Here is a 20844-nt window from a genome sequence, read left to right as displayed (position 1 = left end):
CGGGCGGGTACGCGTAGTTGGTCTCACCCGATCGCGGCTCCTCGGTCTCGATCATTAGGGGAGATAATGTTGGGCCCGTGCGATCATCGTCGACGTCGGGAGGAATACTAATTTTCGCGCGTACGGCTCGTCGCAAAGGCGTTGGACGTTTAGAGCGCGGCGCTTCCGATTAGGGCTGAAGTGAATAGGATAAGTTTAAATTTCAGGATAAAGTTCTGCTTTCTCTATCCAAACTTCCTACCAGTCACGTGACCCAGAGGACAAACATTCTACCTGTGCTATCGACATTCCACCAGTGACCGAGAAAGAAGGAATATTAAAGTGTGTGAGTGTTGTTAGTGTACGCGGCCTAGAGGCGGCCCCCGAGACGAGATGGATCTTGCCCCGTCGATGGTGCAACGATCCGGCGACAAGCTGATAGTGCGGCGGGTGGTCAGTGGCGAGCGGGTGCACCTGAGCGAATCGCCCGTGGGTGGAAGTCCCACGCTAGATGACGAGGATACCCCGCAGCACCAGCAGCAGCTCATGGAAGGTTGGCGGCAGGAGTTTGCCGACCGTAGCCTAGGCTCCATTACCCTCCGGTCACCGGTGGACGAGTCGGAAGGCGACAGTACACCGGGAACGCCGCAGGACACCGAAAACGAACGTCAGCTGCCCCAGTGCAAGATCAAGCGCAACTACTCGTGCGGCCGGTGTGCGTACTTCACGCAGAACCCGCGCGAGTACCTAACGCACCTGCGCGATACCCACGGCGAGAAGATCGTGATCAACGAGTGCAAACGGTGTCTGTACGCGTCGCGCCACTACCAGAAGCTGGTCCGGCACATGAAGATGGTGCACGGGTCGGTCGACGGGATTCGAAAGTCGGCCTTCGGTAGTCGTCGACGGGTGCAGAGAGGCTACCTGGGTGGCGGAGTGCCTGGAAAGCTGCTGCGATCGAGCGAGGCCGAGCGGCTGACATCGGCTTACGTGCAGCAGCTAGTGGCGTCCGGGCTGCCGAAGCTACTGGAGGAGATCGAGAAGGCTGGCGCAAGCACATCGCTTGGAAGTAAGTCTTATTGGTCATACCATCGGTCATCAGAATAGTCCAGAACCTAATTCTCAATTGAAGACTATCTGTCCTAGTACCAGAAGAAGTCAATATGAATGTCAATACCTTACGCACTTCATCAGTAGCTCATGGGGACTCATGAATCACTTTAGAACTCAGAGATCTGATTGTTATAGGGGAAGTTTCAAGTTTCATTCATCAAGAAGTTCTTCATTCGCGGAACATCTGCGTAAAGAAAGACGTCTAAACGGGACGGAAAATTTTCTTTGTAAACACAAAAGCCATGAATGTGTTTCAATTGACTAACAATTATTTACTTACACTCGTCATCAGCTAGTTAGATAGCTGATCATTATCATATTAGTTAAAAAATGTGCTATGACAAGAATTCCACATTGCCCAGCCAACTACCGGATCTTAATACTACAACTTTTACGCTTGAAACTTTAGCGCAAATTATTTTCAATATTAAAAAGAAAATTTTAATTTTGAACATTAACATTTGGCAAATTAACATTTGGTAGAATTGTTCCGCCTTAAGAAATAAATGTGAATGAAAAAGTACCTGACCAGTCAAAATAACTGGTCCGGTAGTTCTAGTGTTAATGGCAGATGAACCGGAACTCTTTTCATTTATGCTTTCTACCGGAATTGGTATACCAAAAAGGCGCAATCAACATGAACTCGTTAATCAAAACTAATATCTGATTAGAATACCAAACAAAGAGTCGAAGGTACTCTTTTATAACTGTATTATGCCTAAATTAAGTTTGAATATTTTTGTCTTTGTATATTCTACTGACAAGATTGACTCATGGAAAACTTTTTGTTTTTGTAAGCTCTTGGATATAAACATACTCTTCAAAAGGATCTCCTTTGTATGAATTGACTACTCCTTGACTAAATTATATGTCTTAGAACTTAGATTAAATATCTATCTTAAGACTTAAGGTCTGTAAATCTATAAACTTGCAGACAATGGAAGTGTACTCGTGTTAACCTTTGACCTAAGATAAGAGTTTCTATTGTTGAGCTTAGGATTTATAGCACCACTTTTAATCGTTTTCCTCGTTCATACTTCCTTACTCCAGCCAACAGCTTTACGCGAAACAACACGATCCACCTGGACCTGGAGCAGCTGAACAAATCTTTGCCATATTCCCCGGAGAAGGTAAGCAGGAACCCGTCTGCCATGCTGGATGATTTCTGTACTGAAATTTTGCTGTGTTTGCTATCCGTCCATTTTTAGAAGACCGTTCTAGAGGCTAGTGAAGGAGACCGGAGGGAACGAGGCGAGAATCCCCCCACGACGAGTGAAACGGAAGATGACGCAAAGACCAAAAAACGATCGCGACCCATCCCGAATCTGATACCGCTTAGTGTGTCACCGGTACCGTCGACCTCGGCCGGGTCTGGCCAGCGGTTCGTGAAGCCACTGCCACTATCGGCATTGACGGCGCAGCCTGAAAGCAAACGAGAAGACCACAGCCCGGCTCAGGAGTTCCCGATCAGCCTTACCAAGCACGAACCGGCCATGACAGATGTGCCCGAGGAAACGCACAACCCCGGGACGAAGTGTATTTACTGCGATCTTGCGTTCAAAACGGTCGAGGCGCTGGCGAACCACATCAAGCTGGCGCACAAGGAGGACCTGATTGCGTACCTGTTGGCGCATTCGTTCGAAGAGGCGGAAGCGAAGGGACGCGCGATGCGGCAGGCCGAGGTCGGCCAGGCGAACGAAACGTGGAGGCGATTGGTTGAGGGTGGTTCCGTCGTGGATGCGGCGGTTCGGCGTGAAGAGGACACTACAGAGGCTAGAAACCTGGTGACGCAGGTTCAACCGACGACGAATGACGATACGGACGACGACAGCCGGGAGGGGGATGGTCATCCACATCAGGCTCAAACGTTCTGCGGTGTGGAGACGGCGCCCGGGTACGGCGAGGTTACGAACCGGATCCCGTGCGTGGACCCGACGGCCGGCGGGACGGCACTGATGAAGAAGGTGTTCAAGTGTCCGCACTGCTCGTTCTGGGCCTCGACGGCTTCCCGGTTTCACGTGCACATCGTCGGCCATCTGAACAAGAAACCGTTCGAGTGCTCGCTGTGCGCGTACCGATCCAACTGGCGCTGGGACATTACCAAGCACATCCGCCTGAAGACGATCCGCGATCCGAGCCACAAGAATGCGTGCGTCCTGATGAACGACGAAACGGGCCGGCGGAACTACACCAAGTACAATAAATACGTCGCATTGATGCAGATTACCGACAAGTAGGGGCTGGCAAAGGAATTGACGGGGGAGGCGTAGCGAATGTCAACTAGCAGCAAGCAAAACGGAGAGTCCGCTTCACTGTTGAACAAGATCAATGATTGTAATACATAGGACATTTGACATCCAACAGCATTGAGTGGTTCTTGTGTAATCGTTTTATCTTCTATCGGTGTCATTTTCCACCAACGCCAAAGACACAGGAGGAAGACTAGTGTCCTACTTCTTGAAGAATTGCAAACAGTCTAGTAGTAGAATGTCAAAGCCATAACCAGATTAAGTCCAGGGTGGATCTTCAAAGCATATTAACATCACCACAAGGAGCGAGCGATGGCCATCAAATTGGATTGTTTTCCCCGAAGCCACCACCCTTTTTCAAAATGCCGGGAGGAGTATTCAATATGCCGGATAGCGACTTTGAACCTTGTGGGGGTTTTGCGTTTGGGTTGGGAGTAAATGGTAAAGGAATATTACTACGCGCTAGTATCGAGTTCAAGTATCGATCGCCGCCTTCGGTGACTCGGGCAACGCTATGCTTCTTGAGAGGAACGTTAAGTTCACATCCCGCGAAACTTCTATAGGATCGCTTTTAGAGGAGATAGGAAGAAGCGAGAATAAATTTTATGGAATCGCCCATTCCGCTTGACTTGACGTGAAGTTTCTTACCGTTTGAGGAATTTTCTTTTTACTTGTTGCTGTTGAACACTTGATTTGTTTCCAGCAGTTTTTTTTTTAATGTTTTCTTCGCATCGGAATTTATATACTTTCGAAACGAACTGCCCAACTACTCTGTTGATTCTTTTCGTATACGGATCCTTCCTTGCCCCCCTAACCTCTGCCTCGCTTTCTGTTTCTCTCTACGTCCAACCCACCGATTATTCCGTCCGATTCCGCTACCACCAGCGACCAACTCCGCAGATTCCCGGTCCAGGAGACTTGCTTTGCTCTGTTTCCACATCCCCTTTTGCACTTTGGCGTTTAAAATATTCCACAACAGACAATGGTTGTGAACGTTGGGAAAGAAAAGGTAGCACAACAGCTTCTCGCAACCAACATTAACCAAACCTGCAGCATCCGAGTGAAGTCGACAGTTAAGTCAGTGATGGAGCGATAGATTTATAGAGACGCAAAGTGGGAACGGATCGTAAGCAGTTGCGCCGCTTTATTAGAGTTACATTATTTCTTATTACGCTGTCGTCAGCGCAAGGGCATATGGTATTTAGGCATTAGAAAACGCCGCGCACGGTCACTTACGGCACCAACATTTGGCATTCCTTAACTGTTGTGACTGCAACCGTACCAGACGTGGGTATTGTAGCAGGACCAATAACAAGCATAGGATAGTAGATTTGTTTTTTAATTGATATATAGGACTTCTGGGAGGAATCTCTATCTTAACTTATACCACACATACTTTTGATGTAAAAACTTAACCATTTTTATGTAACACACTTTGGGTAAAATACTTAAAAATAAACTTTTGTTCTAAACAACACACCACAAATCGTATCGAAGTAATGAGCATAGAGAATGGAAAGAAATTGTTACAAATAATTAAAAAAAAACTAAAAACTAAAAATAATCAAAATGCAACAAAGAAAGAGAACTATCTACTTCTTTGACAAGGGAAAAACATGTTATGTTGAATTTTGTTCAAATAAATTGCATATTTTGTTTTAATTTACAAAATATTGTTTGGGATAATGAATGCCGCTGTTTGGCAACGAGTTGAGCCAAGTTGGTAAACAATCCAATTTTAAAGGCAATCTTTATTTAGTATTGTTTAAAATTGACTATTGAATTCAATTTTTGTGCTAGTAATTTTGGATAGAAAGTTTGAAATCAATTGAAATCAACCTCATTTTGTATCAATTTACAAAACGAGAAAGTTAGAGCGTTTGTTACATTTAAGCTGAATGTTTGTGACACTAATGAAGTGTAAACCCAAAAAAACATAACTAAACGCAATTCATTTCGCGAATAACAAAATTAATGGAATTGAACCTCATTCAGAGTTTGCTGAATGGAAAATGCAAAGATCAGCACCTTTCGACTTTTGGCTTTGATGTTATCGCAGCACATGGAACTACCTCTATGTAGTTCCACGAAACTATCTCGGAAGGATATAATTAGTGATTCAGCTTTTGCTCTCCGTGGCCCACACATCTTTCGCTTTTGTACGGTCTCTTTCATTAGTTTAATAGATTTTCGTGCATCCGTTCGTACCATCTTTCTTAACCGGAAACAGTGATTGCACCGCTCGCAACCGGGTGCACTATGACTTCATTCTCTCAGTAGTACAGACAGAGCTAAAGAGCGGGTGGGAAAGTTTTCATACTTAGAAAATGGCTTCAAGCGGATTTTCAGTTCTATTGTTACAATCTGCACTCTCCAATTAGAGCTGACCGTCTTTTGGTGGCTGAGCAATGTTTTGATTTTTAAAATTAGCTATACAAATTTCATTTCCCCATTGAGCAAGTTGAATGTCAACATTTATGTTTCTTGGTTTCACTAGAACTATTTACATAAGCGTGCTGTATCGGGCGTAGCGCTTTGAAATCGAGCAAACAAAACCAAGCTACAAAACCATCTTTCCGCCGCAACATTGAAACTATTCCCAACACAAACACGAGACTTCTTGAAAACTGACGACGCCACAGCAAACTTCCCAGAAGCGCCGCAATAATTCACGAACGATTTATGCAAGTGCATGCTGCAACGATGGTGGTACCGCTTATCGGCAGTACAACTGACAAATGCAACGTTACGAAAGTGCTCGTATCCATCCAGACGTCGGCTCCAAGCGAAACCGTTATCTGCTTGACGTTAGATGAATGGATCAGAAGATCTGTTCTCCGAAACGAGAGCGATACGAAATGTTTTTCTGTCGAGGCACCATTTTTCAGATGCCAGCGTGGAAATGGGTTAAACGGCAGCATGCTCTCTGGTTGGGATTGCCGGGACAATAAATTTCTTCCACGAATTCTATTTCTTTCTATTCTTCTAACAATAAATTTCTTCCACGAATGGAATGTGCTATAGTTTTTTCTTGGATTCTCTTTGTGTACTTACCTTGTTGAAATGATGTCGACCGAAGGTATGATACAGCAGTTCGTACTCGTGCACAGCCCAGAATAGATCCCAGTCGAACAGCGTTATATGGTAGGCCACGTCCTTGGTTGATAGAGCTTCGAAGTCCACATCCGGAGCCTCCGTCGGTACTTCCTGCTCGGGCAGGGGTGTCTTAAATTGAATTAAAAAAAAATGTGTAAGGTCCTTGACATAGTTATATTGCCTTTCAATAGTTTTCATTAAAAAACTGAAATTAATGCGCCCTGCCTTAATCTGGCTTGCCTATTTGTTGAGCAGCAATTACATGATACTAGTGATTGTTGATGATGATATCTGTCCCAGTGTTCATTATACCATCGAAGTAATTTTTGGTACTCACCAACGCGTCCAGGTGGTCCTTGGGTGAAACGAAGATGCGTCCGTTCAAGCTGAGCGCCGTCGGTAAGCTGACGTCGTTGTCCTTAAACACGACTCGCTCGCCGCTCGATTTCACCTCCACCAGCAGCAGGTCCTCCGGTAGCCGGGCGATCTGCAGCTTGTCGGCAGCACAGGCCTTAATTACCTCCGCCGTGGTGGCCATCGGGAAGCGCAGGGTGCAGTACGTATGGTCGGCGCAGTACACGCGGAAAATTACTACAAGAACACAGGCAGATCAGGTGTGGTGTGAGTGAAGCTGGTCACGTTAGACTCGACAAGCAGAGCATCATTTTTCATCAAGCGGGATGGTTTCGGATGGATGAAATGTGCGTGTGAATGTGTGTTAAAAGTTTGTGAAGGTTACTTTCCCATGCGGCTGAGCAGGCAACCTGATAATCGATCAGTGACGGAAGGGTGGGGATCGGAGTTCCTATATGCTGCCCAAGGCCAGCACAAGGTAGTCACCCGATTTGCAGGAAATGGATAATCGAGGGGGAGTAATTGTGAAGCTGTGCACACCGAGGTAGGTGGTAGGTGAAAGAAAATTAATTACTATCGTCATCCGGGCGTATAACAGTCTTTGAGTGTGTGTTTCCACTAAACAGGCAGATCGGCTGTCCGTTGGGTGGGAGTTTCCACTTCTGGGTAGCGTTCATCTGCCGGTCCTCCTACGGGTTCCAAGGTTTTCCAGGTCGGGGCGAGCATGAAAAAAGCGGCAGAGACGAAGATTTATTTAAAAGCGTCCTCCCACACCCGCGGAGCGGTGCCCGGGTCCGGGCCAATCCACCCGCCGGCACAATCCAGACACCGGCCTCGTTGGCGACGTTGGCTCCACTTGCAGCGACTCACTCACCTGATATCGGGATAATTGCGTTAGCACGTGATGTATGATGCTCGCTTCCTCCTGGAGTGCCGGTTCCGCCTCGACGTCCGTTGCCAGTTCCTGCGCGGGGCAAAGTGTCGAAAAAGAAGGTCAAATCAGTGACAGCGTAATGATGGAAAAATAATGCAATTCCACCGTCAACTTGACGTTCGTGCGTGTCCCACTCGAGAGGAGATGCTGGGAGGAAATGTTGCACCAAGTGGGTCGGAAATTGGAAGAAAAAATCGCTTTCCTTTAGGATCCCGCACCGAACAAAATGGCATTAAACATGGAATCGCGGGATGTACATGATCTCCCGGCGGAAAGTGACAGCCCTTCCGGCATAATCCATCAACGCGAGGTTGCGAAATGTCTTGTAGATTATTCGGAACGAGTGTGTTGATGCTTTTTGAGATTTTTCTTTTCTTGTCTTCGGTACGCCTGCAATAGAATGCGTAATTCTTCACCCGGAGCTATTTACGTGCCCATCAAAATCGCTCATTTTTGTAAAGAATAAAGTACCAATCGTGTAGATTGCGTTGCCATCATTGAGACGACAGGGGATAAGGGAATAAGATTACATGGATACATCATGAATAATTGACTTTAGTACACCGTTTGAGTACATTCTATCAGGTCAATCAAAACCTCATATTATAATATTGTTCGTCCGAATGATTTTTTTTAACACCACAAAGGAGGAACGTGCGAAACCATTCGTATGAGCTCAGCACAAAATTTAGTAATGCTTTCGTCATTTCAAAAGCACTGACATTTTATATCCATAGACAACAACATCAAATATGTTGTGGTAAATTCTGCTAACATGTAAATGTTTAAATTTTTTTTGCACTTCACCTCGATAAACTCAACCGCCAGTGGATCGTCGAAAACGGCGTGCCGCACCGCCAGCACCCACCGCTGGATGAACTGCACCACCCGCCGCTTGCTGGTGAGAAAGTACTCCTGGTCCTCTTCGCTCGCCTGCCGCAGGTCGATGTCGGCGTCGGCGTGATAGTTGGCGGCTAGCTCGTCGATCAGCAGCGGGGTCGGCATGAAGACGATGTGCGTGAGCAGGAAATCGTCCAGGAACGGATCGTTCGGTCCCGCCTGTCCACCGAGCCGCGTCTCCAGCAGGTGCTCCAGCATCTTCTGTGGCGTACCGGACATAACCGTGTATCTGGTTTGTGTCGAGGGGTAAAGTTTGAAGAACGGAATTGAAAATGCAGTGATGAAAAAAAAAAAACCCGGAAAGTAGGATGAGCTCTAAATTCGGGTGAATATTCTCAAACCATTAAACTCTAGTGTCGAGATCGTTTCCAAGATGAGGGGGCTACCAGCAAAGGACCAGTAAACAGATTTGCTTAATTAAAATGGCCTCGCCTTAACATCATAAAAATATAAAAAAAAGGTATACAAAACCCCAGAATGAAGCTAGGAGGATTAGATTATTCGAGTGATTTTTTGCGTCCTGTCGACAAGGCCACCAAAATGTGGTTCCAGCTTTCGACAAGCGATACTCGACACCGGACACTCGTCGACATTCTCCACTTTCGACTACACTTCTTCGGTTCGGCAGAAAAAGAAACCCAGATTGCTTGAAAAAACAACGGTGTACCCAAGTGCACCGGCGGCCTTCTGCCGTACGCTGCATCACAAGCCAAATGTAAGCATCCGGTCTGGCTTAATTAGCTAAATGTTTGCCGTCGCCCCACGCCCCTCTCTCCCCCAACGATCCACCACAGGACAAAAAATATCTCCATCGCTGGCAAGATGAAAGACCACCGGTAAAAGGATAATTAGTTCTCCAAGGGATCGTCGTCCCCTGAAAGCGGGAGGGGGTTTTTCACTTTTGTGTGTCTGTTTTGTTACGATCCAGCCTTTTTTAGGTTTTGTTTTTAAATATTAGTTTCTCCAGAAAGGACGAACAAGCGTGAACGGGCGAAAAGGGAAAGCGTACTTCTTGTGAGACTTTTTCAATCGGATGGCTTGTGAAAAGGGTCTGCTGTTTTTTCCCCAAAACTCTACTTGTCCTAAGCAAATGCCAAAGATCACGGGTTTAGCTGTACGGCGAGTTTTGCAAATATTTGTAAGAACGTTAGGATTGCTTCCATTATTGGTTTGTCCAAGCGAACAGCGGATGTCTCTTCAAATCAGATCAGACACACTGAAAGCAACGGTATTTGACTTTTCATCTTGAAGTCAATTCATTTTGGGAGGCAACAAAAAAAAGCGTTTAACCTAGACCGATCTTGTGTATAATACAGTTAAATTTAAAATGTCCGATTCTATTACTATGGTACTAAACCATCGCCATTTAAAGCCCTGGGTTGCCACCAACAGCTAGTGTACCGGTCGAATTAAAATAAAACAAATGCAACTGTTAACATCAAACCACTATACGAAAAGCCATACTTGAATGCCGAGTAGCCGCGCTGCTTGGCGACCCGCTCCAGGATTAGTACGTCTTTGCCGTGCTCTTGCAGCCGCAGCGTGTTCGCTTCGACATCGCGCAGGATGCGGTTGAAGTGCTCCTTGTCCACCCGCAGCAGGTGGCAGTTGTTCTCCTTCAGCACGATCGTGGCCGCCCTGTACGATTGTTTAGTTTGTTTTGTTGTGTGCGGTTTCCATCGTTGCGTTTATTGGAATTGTTTAAATGCGTCCCCCGACAAACGCGTGCCGAAATGTGTTAGAACCGTTGGGTTGTGAAAGCAATAGAAATACAAAATAAATAACACAAAAGGATTATTAGCAAGCACTTAAACGCTTGGACTATGTGACCGGTACTATGTTTAGTGTAATGAAGAGAATTTTTCGTATTTTTTTGTTAATGAAGCAAAAAGATTATCCTAGAAGAGATTATAGACTTTTGAATAATTATTTGTATGATTCATACTAACTACATTTATACTACGACGACAATTAATGCGTTTGTATTACTTCCACCAATTGTTAGATAAGCTTTCGTTTTCAATATTTGTAGATTTGGGCAAATTAATGTTCGTCACCAAAGACATTAGAAAAAGAAAATAAAAAAACCCAAGGAGCCATATCCATTCCACGGCAACTCACCTAGGGGCATCGTTGATTAGTGCCAGCTTGCCGAAATCGTCACCTTCCTTGAGCGTCGCGACCGTACCCTTGCCGTGGATGACGACGTCAACCGAACCCTTCAGCAGGATGTACCAGGACCGTCCTTCGTCACCTTGGTTGAACACTGCAAAAGGGCACAGAACAAGAAGATTACGACGGATCTGCAAGTCATGCGAAGCGGCATCAAATTAATCACAGGATTCTGGTTGAAGGACTGCGAAAATTGGCATCCATTATGGAAGCTAATGGTATGTCTTTTAACGTTTTTCTTCTTTGGTTACTCCTGCCGAAATGGTACCGGTAGGGAGAGAAAAAAAACGCGACGATAGACGACCGTCATCGACTTTTGTTCTTGCTAATGACATCCAGCCAGTTAATGTTATGCGTGAGTAAAGCTTAATGTCTTGCGCCGGCGATGAGCCGGGCGATACATTATGAGGACCTAATTTCATTCCGTTACGCAATTTCTCACATTTACATCTCGATAAAACAAGGTGAAAACTTGTTCGACGAAATGGTTCACTGATGAACTTGCTCCTCGAAAGGGGGTGTGAGGTTGCCGGGAGAGACTCGAAGGACACTGGCGGATTTTTCCCGGGTCAGTAAGCATGCACTCGCCGGGGAAGATATCCAACAACCGTGCACCTTCAACATCCTCCCATTTTCCGACCCTGGTGATTGACGAGCGTTGGTTGAAATTTTGCGCACGGTGGGTAAACAAAATTTATGACATTCCGGGCGGGAGGGGTTGAAATAATTTATAGTTTCGAAAGCCGCACTCGGACCGGTTCTACCGCTCGACGGTTGGTTTGAATCAATTGCAACCCACGATAGTGTTCTGTAGTAATGGTACGTTAAGAAATTCGAGGAGTATGTAAGGACATGAGGTATGTAATAATGGCACTATCCTTCGCCGACCTGTGGTTCATCACAAACGGATTCCTTTTTTGGGGAGGAGGCAACCGGCGGACTGAAGAGGGAAGATTCCTTTAGTGAGGAATGGTTTTAATTAATGTGAGAATGTTTTCTATGTAAACTAATAAATTTACTTGCTAGTGCCGGAAATGAGGTAGTTCAAAAGAGATGCTTTCGTTGGGACGATTTCTTGCTAATGTATTTCATTTTCCAGAATCATGGAGGTTGAAAACAAGAACGAACGGAGGCATATACATGCAGTAGATTAGTTTCATAGCAAGTTTTTGCTTCAAACTTTTTATTCATTAGTTCAAACTCCATTTTTACTCATCATCGACCTTATCCAATCATGCAATCCGGTTTCGAAATACATATGGACAACCTTTATAATATTTTATTTTCCATGTTGATGTAAAAATTCAGAAACTCAAATCTAAGTCATCTTTTGTACACATAAGTGCATACAGAAAATGCAAGCAAATACGTTTTCACTAAAAGATGTGGACGTTCTGCAATTAATACCTACAACGTCCGAAGAAATAAACAGAGAAAACAAATGTTTGGTAACGAAATAAATTTTCATGAATGTACAGACTTTCCTGAAGTGCTCCACAATTTTGTAACAGGTAATAAAAACGGGTTGTTGGATATGAATGTCGAGTAAACGCTCCAAAAACCGTGGCAAAACTTCAACAAAACACTAATTTTAGAGTCACTTTTTGCACGTAGCTTTCCACGGGGGTTTGAGTCCGTTTGAGTTTTCCATCGGATCGTTCGTAGCGTATCAAAATGTAGCACGGCTAGGGTTGAAAGTTTTAACAAGGTCGAACCTTAGAAAAACAGGCAATGAATAATGATGAGTTTTTCTCTCGCAAAACCCATCCTCATCGGGCTGGTTCCACTCCCAGCGGTAAACGGGTGAGGAAAAAAGGAGCCCCAACTCGACGGCAAAATTCTTCTTGTAACTGTAATAGATCACGGGTCTGTCGGGGTCGAACGAGAGGAAATGTCAAACAGTCCCTTTAGGAAAACCGATGTGCTAGATCGGATCCGTCTGTCGGCGTAATGATTGATGGATGTTTTAGGTTGGTACAAGTCACAACAAGGTGCCTCGGCCAAGCAGCAGGAAACATGTTGATATCCTTTTTTACTTTGGTTTTCCAGAAACTCACAAGTGGGGTGATAAAGATCGTCAAACTTAACCTGTTCCAAATTCGTTGGTCTTCTCCTTCTACATGCGTCAAACTGCTTCCCATCAACACCTACAAACGATTTTCCAATTATCAAGGATAACTGTATCCTATGCTATGCAAATCAATCTGATTAGCTCGGAAAATTTATCCATTAAACCTGTGGATGAGTTGAAGAAACACTTCCTAGGTTGTTGAGTGCCTATCGGATTTGGCGGAGAAGACGGAGATATTTATCCAAGTAGATCATCGGTATGGTATCGGTTCCCGCATGAAACGACGCACATGGAAACATGCCCGTCCCGGGGGACACACAAAAGAAATTTTCCACCTAATGGGGCGGAAAATTAAAATATCAATTCGTCTTACAAGGGACACATTCGGTGGAAACGGAGCGAAAATTCGATGCTTTGTCGGTGCGGAGCAATCTCATTAGGGATCCTCAAAAAAGGGAATGGATTTCGGTGGATCGTACGACATAGGGTATCTGTGGGTTTTGCGGTCCAGGAAGGAGGGGGGGGGGGGGGGGGGGTAAACCGCAAGGACCTTCCGCGACGCTTGGCATACTTACACACGGTGCCGGCATGTGCGTGCGCCTCGAAGACGATTATGGAGGCCAGCTCGCGCTTGATGGAGGTTGACAGATGCGACAGGGCGGCGATGTGCAGCAGTTCCTCGTACACCAGCTCCAGCTCCTCCTGCGTCCGCTCATGCGACCTGTTGAAAGGGGAAGGTACAATTAGGCAAGCGTCTTACTTGTAGTGCGCATTCCAGCCGAGTCTGGTTGATTATTACCTCGTCACCGGAATGTGCAAATGTCAGTTCATTTGAAAGTATAATATACACACATTACGAGCTTATGTGTGTGTGTGTGTGTGCTTGTACACTCGCTGGAAGGATAGCACCGAGCCTCGATAGAACGCGTGTAATTCACTAATTAAGAGCAACTAAATTAACAATTCAACAGGCTGCCTGAAAGATTCCTCTAGTTCGTCGAACGGAAGAGATACCTGCATGTAAAGTAGCATTCCATCAAAAGGCAACTTTCCGGTGAACAACATCAACAACAACAATAACAACAGTTTGATCTCAATTAGCACCAACGCTGAGGCCGGGCTTTCATTTGCAAATCAAAACTTCTTCGTCCCGCATTTCTTAGCAAAGCCTGGAGAGACTTAATTTGCTGGACAATATTTGCACTACTTGGGCTTGGGCGTGGGCCGACCGATTTTCCCGCAAGTGCGCTCGAACTGGCTCAAGTTTGGCCCGAGCAAGCCCAGCAGGATCAAAGACTCCATTGAAATATTTAATTTCACTCTCTCCCCCCGTTTCTCCGTCCCTCTCGCACATCATGTCGATGGTGGAGAAGCTACAAGGAAACGCCTACTACCAATGGTCCAATTAGTGGTTTGGTGGAAAGTTTTGCCCAAATCAACTGGAGGGAGGGCTGTTCAATGCTTGAATTGATTTTTCTATTCGCGAAAAACGTGCCGCAGTGATTGATCGGGTCGAACGGGCTGGTATGTCGTAATTGCGTTATTTGAGTCCAGCCGCCAGCAAAATCTTCCGGTTTAAAAATTCGGGAAAAGCAAAATTTTGATTATTATCATTATTAACGTGCAACGACGAGAAAAGCACAGTTGGGTTGAAATTGAATTCAATTAGTCGTTATTAACTTAGACTCTTAATATTTATTATGCATGCTATTATTTCCTTGTGCCCGCGTTTAAGGCAATTAATGTTCAAATTCTATGCTATTACATTTTTATTAACCATTTGGTAAAAGAATGATAACATTGGTACGCATAATGGTTTCCTTTAATGGCGAAAAGAGAAAGAACTTTTAAATAAGTAAAGCTTACAATTTCCCTGAACCTTATCATAAATTGACTGTAAAATAAGAGCACGAACGGGACGCATACCAACGAGAAGCCACTCTACACGGAATGCACTCGTAATCACCAACTACTCGGACGACATAATGTCTTTCCGATGGCATAATTTAGAAGCCGAGACCCGGAAGGCGGAAACTTGGCTCACTATCGAAATTTATAGTCAGCATAAAATTCACCCATTCCGTCTGCCGGCGTCGAAACTTACGCCCGGACACGATCAACATATTTTCAATGGTGCATAAAATGATACTGCAGCTCAATTTCTTGCTCCGCCCATCATTGCACAAACTCCCCCATCTACTCCGCAAAGTGCGAGTCGTCGAGAACGGTCGGTTGAGTTGAGTAATAAATATTTCGAACAGCTTTTCACCGAAGGGAGGAGAGAGATGCTGCGAGGAGAACACTATTCTTCCAAGCCGCAACTCGTAGCTGTCGGAAAGTGGTGTCTATAATTTTTCCGAACGATCCATTTTACGCGTTTCCCAACCCCGGGGTGGGGAAACGCTTCCTGGGAAAGAGCTTACCGTAGTCGAAACTATGGTGGTTCAAAATTGAATCATAAAATTACAAATACACAGCTCCTCGGGTGAAGTTTTCCGACGAAGATGGAGAAGAAAAAAAAAGCATACCCACCGCTAATAAAGTCGCTATTATTGGTGTAATAAAAAGGCTCTCCAGTTGGGAAAAACACGATCGGGGGTTCGTTTAGCAACCATTTAAAATCAGTTAAAGTAAGAAACTTTAAAAAAAAAAATGCAATAAGTGCACCAGTCTCGACGAGAGGAATGAAATAAATATCTGAATAAGTAAAACCAGGCAACCAAGTTGCATTCGCTTTAGAATGCTTAAAATGGCAGGATTGGAAGTAGTGCCGCGTCGTACCGATAAGTTGCACCAACAAGCGGAGCGATGTGGAATTATAATTTAAAATTCAATAATAAATATCCAACATGACCGTTGGCGTTGGCGTTGCTTTGCATGGTTCTGTTTTTATTCATGTACGCGTCGGGTGAAAAGAGCATTACAACGCTCGCATGGAGACGGCTAACAATATTGTGCGCGGGTGGAAAAACGTAAATTGAAACGAGTGCAAAAGTGGACAAGAGTACGATGGACAAGGAAAATGTATTTATAAATATGGAAATAAAGAAACAGCAGCAGCTTTGGGAAAGTGGCGGCAAAAGGACCGGAGGATGTATGATGCGGCACTTACGGCTTCCTCAGGATCATGCGGAGCGTTGCATCCGGGCCGCGGTGTAACAGCGCCGGAAGTGCCTCTCGGATGTGTTCGTTCGCGTGGTTCACATCGTCGGACGTCGGTGCACCGCCCGCCGTACCGTCCTCATCCGACTTGAAGCGATACAGAAAGCACTTGTCTTTGAACGGCTGCTCTTTTGCCACTGTGGAAAGCGAGATAAGAAAAAACAAGAACGGATGAGAAAATAACCATGTGTAGTGTAGTAAAGGGGTATAGAGGAAAAACCTTTAAGCACGAGGAAAATCGAGTTGAAAAATGAACACAACCTAGACGTAGTAACACATCGTGAAAATGTTGAAGTAATATAAAGCAGGGAAACATTTATCGTGCTGTACAGTGTAGATATACAATAGAAAAACTACCGAACGTGTTTATTAAAAAAGGTAAAAGAAGAAATAAACATGTCATAATGCAACATCGTGAAATCGTTGCAGTGAACGTTGTGAAATTGTTCAACAAAATGCCATCAACGATCGTTTCACTTGTTTCGGACATTCGAAGCGTTTAACAGAAAAAAACTACCCTTCCCTTGGACGGCGAACTTACCGTGACACAGGACCCCTTCCTCGAGCAGCGCCTGCCACATGCCGGCCGCCTGCGTTCGCGTGTGCACGATCGGCGAAAGATTCAGCAACCACTCGACCAGCTCCGTGCCGGGGGCACATTTCCGGATGAATTTTCCGCCCACCTGGTTGTTTTTTTGGGGGGAAACACGAAACGGCAAAAAGAACAAAGGACAACGGGAGGCGATAAGTAAAGATAAGAATTTAATTTGTGTACTTTGGCCATGTAGTGTACGGTGTGCGTGTGCAAGTGTCCTTTTCCTGCCTCTCCCAGCAGACACAGACAACCTCTTTTTCTTTTTGGTGAGGTGTCAGGCCGTTACAACGTAATGTGGTTAACTCGCATGGTTAGATCATATCACACGAAGAGGCGCTGTTATGAATCGGTCCCTCGGGGAAGAGTACTTCTCTAATGTTTGGATGTATGTGTGTGTGTGTCCGTGTGCTATACTCACCTTTCGGTCCTTTAAACAGCTGGTATTGTCTGACACTAGGAGAACACGGAGTGCCCAACCCATGCGGGACATTGCAGGACTTGGTATCTGGAGGAAAAGGGAAACAATATTTAAGATTAGTTTTCGAGGTAATTGTTTTGTAAACAGATTACTTGTTTAACCGGTGTAAGATCGTCGATTAGCTTTTTTTTTAACAAAATGCGATTACTAATGGCTTTAATTCCAACAAGATTAAGTTGTGCTTTATATCAAAATCTGAATGAAGCAGTGACTTCTTCAGTGACTACTCGATTGGGTTTTTGATTCTTCCTACCTTTTAAAGCTAATATTATTTACTACAACTATAAAATTTGGGACAATGTGTAACAAAACATGATGGAAATTGTTTAACAACAATCAATCTTTACCTAGGCTTAATAGGAGCACATCGAAAGTTTTCCATCTAAAAAAGTATACAACCAACCCGGCGGTCGGTTATTTCCCACAAGGGTTTGCGTCAATGAAATCCATCTGCAGCCATTTTATTTCCTTTCCTGTTCATAAAATTTATTCATGAAAAACCATTTCCGAAACGATGAGTTTCCGACAACGGTGGAGTAGTGATTCAAAAACCAAAAGACGAGTCTGTGGCTATTATCAGCAAATCGATCAGCCCTCAAAAGGTCTCCCCGGGACAATCACGGTGAATACAGGAAGGCTTAAAAATGCTTGTGATCTACATCAGAGCGGACCATCGTCGTGTTACGGCCGTAGCAGGAAAGTCGAGTGAGGGCAAAACAACCGCAACAATGACTAAAACAATATCGTTTACATATTCCCCGCTGCTTTGCCGGTTGGTCGTCCGTCTATCGGCCTTGTTTTTCACCGTTAGGGAGGGAAGCAGGGGGTGGTTGAAACCGTATTTGCATATTTTAAGGGTTAAACGATAGAGACATGACCATGTGTGAGTGTATAAAAATGAAACAGGATCAAAGTGCGATTTTCCCAGGGCGAGTGAGTGAACAATCGAACGAGCAATGAAGTGATTCAGGGAACGGATTGCAATCTTTGAAAACCTCACTAACAAACACACAAGCACACACTATCTTCCTTCCCCGTTCGTTTTCCCTTTCTCACTCTAGGTTCATGGGGAAAAGGGTTCACTTTTGCAGGGACCATTTCGCCTTTTACGAGGGAACGAAAGCATAAAAGTACCGAAATGAACGATAATTGTGTTTAATGTGGTGTGCAAAAGTTTTACCACCAAGGTTTTGTTTTATGGCACTTCTACGGCGTGTGCCCGGAGAGGCCGGGGCAGGATAGGCTTTCCAGGTGCATGTGGTTTGCTGCTTTGATCGCTGTTGTCCAGTAAGAGGGGTTTTATTTTTTCTTGGGACATTTTATTTGCCATTTTGAAGGTTTAAAATTGATCAACAAAAGAAGGATGAGTAATGTACTTGAACACAATCACAACATTACGAACAATTTCATTGGAAATCTTATCCTTCAATCTTTTGGATGGATTCAACTGTGCTTGTCAATGTGATCGGAATTAAATTATAATATCGCGAACGAGATGAGAGCATCAAGATTGACGCTTGAAGCTGACGCGTTGGTTTTAAACTTTTCGTCCTCTCCTTGCGGGAGGAAAACCTCAGCGGGAAATCAACTCCCACTGCAGACCGGCCCAGTGTGCCACGTCGAGGCACGTTTCTTGCTCGGTCCGCGGCTCAGCCGTGGTAAAACTTTGTACCGCGTGCCCCGGAAGCCGGTCGCCGGAAAGGGATCGGTTCTTGACGATCGGAGTCTAAATGAACGACGTTCGACCGTCGGGAGGGGGAAAGGGCCGACGCGGGGCGATGATAACGGGGGAAAAGTTTGCCGTCGATAAGTTCTTCACGGGGTGGATTTTCGGGAAAGCGCGTTACGGACGATTCGTGGCTTTCCCTGCCCAGGGTCTCGCCGTCGATGCGGTCTTGAGTAAGTAGATTAATGTAACATACAAGTAGATTAATTGAAATTTCAATCACGAAGATTTAGACGAACGCAGGGAAAAGTTTGTGGTGCACGTTTTGCGCCGGTGGAAGCTATACATTATCAATTTTCTTCGCCCTGCGCCCTCGAGGGTGAGTGAATTGAATGACAATGTTCCGTGCGTAGGTAGCCCGGTCCTATCCGTTCTTATAGCTTCGAGATGGAGCCGCAAACGGGGAGGGCGTGTGGCAGAAGAAAGTAATATCCCTATCCATATCTCATTCCGGGAATGGAAATCTAAACGATTAAATATTGATCGTCATCCATCGGTGGTCAGTTAGGTCTAACCCTTCGGAAGCTTCCGTTTGTCTACAGACGGCATGGAAATCGGTTATCATCCGGGTCTGAAAGAGGAATTTCCCTCTTTTTTTTTGAGGACAAGGAGAAGAATTCTTCAACCAAGAGACGTGAGCTAAGCACCACATCCAAGCGCAGGCAGCCCGAAAGGGCGGATGTAATCAAATCGATTGAATCATTCCTTTTTACCGCCCCCTTCCGATTGGAAAAACTCTCCTCAGCAATGGTATTTGCGGTGGACAGATTCTTCTCTGCAACGAGACTCCATTTCCACCGAGCATAGAACGAGGACGTCGGTGCGGACCGAAGGCCGAGAGAATGCTTAATATGACCGCAAGATATTCGAAACTTTGTCGATTCCACTAGTTACGCTCGCGTCGGGAGTAGAAAAACATCCCCGCCCATTTCCATTTTCCCTCGAAGGAATCCTCCCGCTGGTGGTGAGGTTTAGATTTTATCATTTTAATTGGTTTTCGATTGCACCCGATTGATAACTCGGCAGGATTTCTACATCTACGCGACGAAAGGTGGTATGATATTGGTTTCAAATTTAATTGGAGCTTTTTTTATGCTAAGAGCATTTTTATGTTGGCTCGAACGTACTATGATGAACGGGTCAAGTCCAAATATGCAGCTTGCAAGCGTTTTTTAATGAGCCATATTACGAAAAATGGGTCAGTTACAGTTGCACTCATTAAGATAATGAGGTGTTATTTTGTTTTTCGTTGCTTATGTTTGTACTCCTTGGTTTATTACTTTTGATCTAATTCGCGAGAGGAAGCGTTTGAAAAAAGTGATAAAAGATAAACAAATTAAGACGCACAATTAAACACGATAGCGTGGTTATTACGTGACACACCTCAGAAACCTCAATGACCCAAACGTGAACTTAATTCGTAGACTCACTGCACGTGAATCCATTTCGAATGTCTTTCTCGACACGTGCCATCTAATTTATATACTCCTTGGTATTTTGTTTATTTTGTTTCCTTCATTCATTTCATTTAACTTTAAAGCCATCCCTTGCCGATGAGTGGGTGTGCTGGAGTAATCTACCGTTAAATTATTATCGTACAAAGATCCTAGATGGCGACGAAGCGAAAACCCGAAACCACCAAAAAGGTGGTGAATTTAATGTCGGGATGAAAAAAGTGGAAAAGATTGCAACGTGCCACCCGCGTTCGTGGTCGTTGTGGCCAACTGTCTGGCCCAAAACATCCGCGCTGGTTAAGCGGGTAGGTGGAGCCCATCTCGAACGCCCCCCAAACGACATGGTACGACGGGCCAACTACAACCCTGAGGCAAGAGACCCAATAAAACAATCGTGCGATAACGGCCGAACGGAGCAATAATTAGCATTCGTATTATCCTCGCTTGGATCCACTTTTATTGCGTTAAGGGCCGTTACTGACGTCCTCCGGCCGCGTGAGGCGATGGCTTGGTTGGACAGTGTGATGTCTTGGGGGTAGGGGGAGGAAGCACGTCGAAGGG

The 20844-nt window shown here is 45.0% G+C and overlaps 2 protein-coding genes across 2 annotated transcripts in view; one reads left to right on the top strand and one right to left on the bottom strand.

The window, feature by feature from the left end:
• The window catches only part of LOC131266959 (rap guanine nucleotide exchange factor 4), a 99237-nt gene that overhangs the window by 10329 nt on the left and 68064 nt on the right, over positions 1-20844 (bottom strand). Inside the window, exons 7-17 of the mRNA XM_058269661.1 lie at positions 17044-17130; positions 16572-16713; positions 15981-16167; positions 13444-13589; positions 10747-10891; positions 10090-10263; positions 8533-8854; positions 7666-7755; positions 7366-7480; positions 6775-7028; positions 6396-6566 (exon numbers count right to left, since the gene is read on the bottom strand). Of these exons, the coding sequence (XP_058125644.1) occupies positions 6396-6566; positions 6775-7028; positions 7366-7480; positions 7666-7755; positions 8533-8854; positions 10090-10263; positions 10747-10891; positions 13444-13589; positions 15981-16167; positions 16572-16713; positions 17044-17130 (1833 nt within the window). The remainder of the gene's footprint in view (positions 1-6395; positions 6567-6774; positions 7029-7365; positions 7481-7665; positions 7756-8532; positions 8855-10089; positions 10264-10746; positions 10892-13443; positions 13590-15980; positions 16168-16571; positions 16714-17043; positions 17131-20844) is intronic.
• LOC131266960 (uncharacterized) lies at positions 338-4810 on the top strand. Its single transcript, XM_058269662.1, has 3 exons — positions 338-1048; positions 2143-2222; positions 2301-4810. Exons 1-3 carry the CDS (start codon positions 373-375, stop codon positions 3327-3329), a joined length of 1785 nt encoding a protein of 594 aa, XP_058125645.1. The 5' UTR covers positions 338-372; the 3' UTR covers positions 3330-4810.

This window comes from Anopheles coustani, chromosome 2 (genome assembly GCF_943734705.1).
Source record: "Anopheles coustani chromosome 2, idAnoCousDA_361_x.2, whole genome shotgun sequence".
NCBI lineage: Eukaryota > Metazoa > Arthropoda > Insecta > Diptera > Culicidae > Anopheles > Anopheles coustani.
Note: the sequence above shows the minus strand (reverse complement) of the source record. Positions and strands in the feature narration are given on the sequence as shown.

What these genes read in the sequence shown, in the direction of transcription:
- LOC131266960 (XM_058269662.1), top strand. Translation starts at nt 373, where the DNA reads ATGGATCTTGCCCCGTCGATGGTGCAACGATCCGGCGACAAGCTGATA. An exon ending in CGCAAGCACATCGCTTGGAA is followed by an intron (nt 1,049 to 2,142) that starts GTAAGTCTTATT and finishes TCCTTACTCCAG; the next exon opens with CCAACAGCTTTACGCGAAAC. An exon ending in TGCCATATTCCCCGGAGAAG is followed by an intron (nt 2,223 to 2,300) that starts GTAAGCAGGAAC and finishes GTCCATTTTTAG; the next exon opens with AAGACCGTTCTAGAGGCTAG.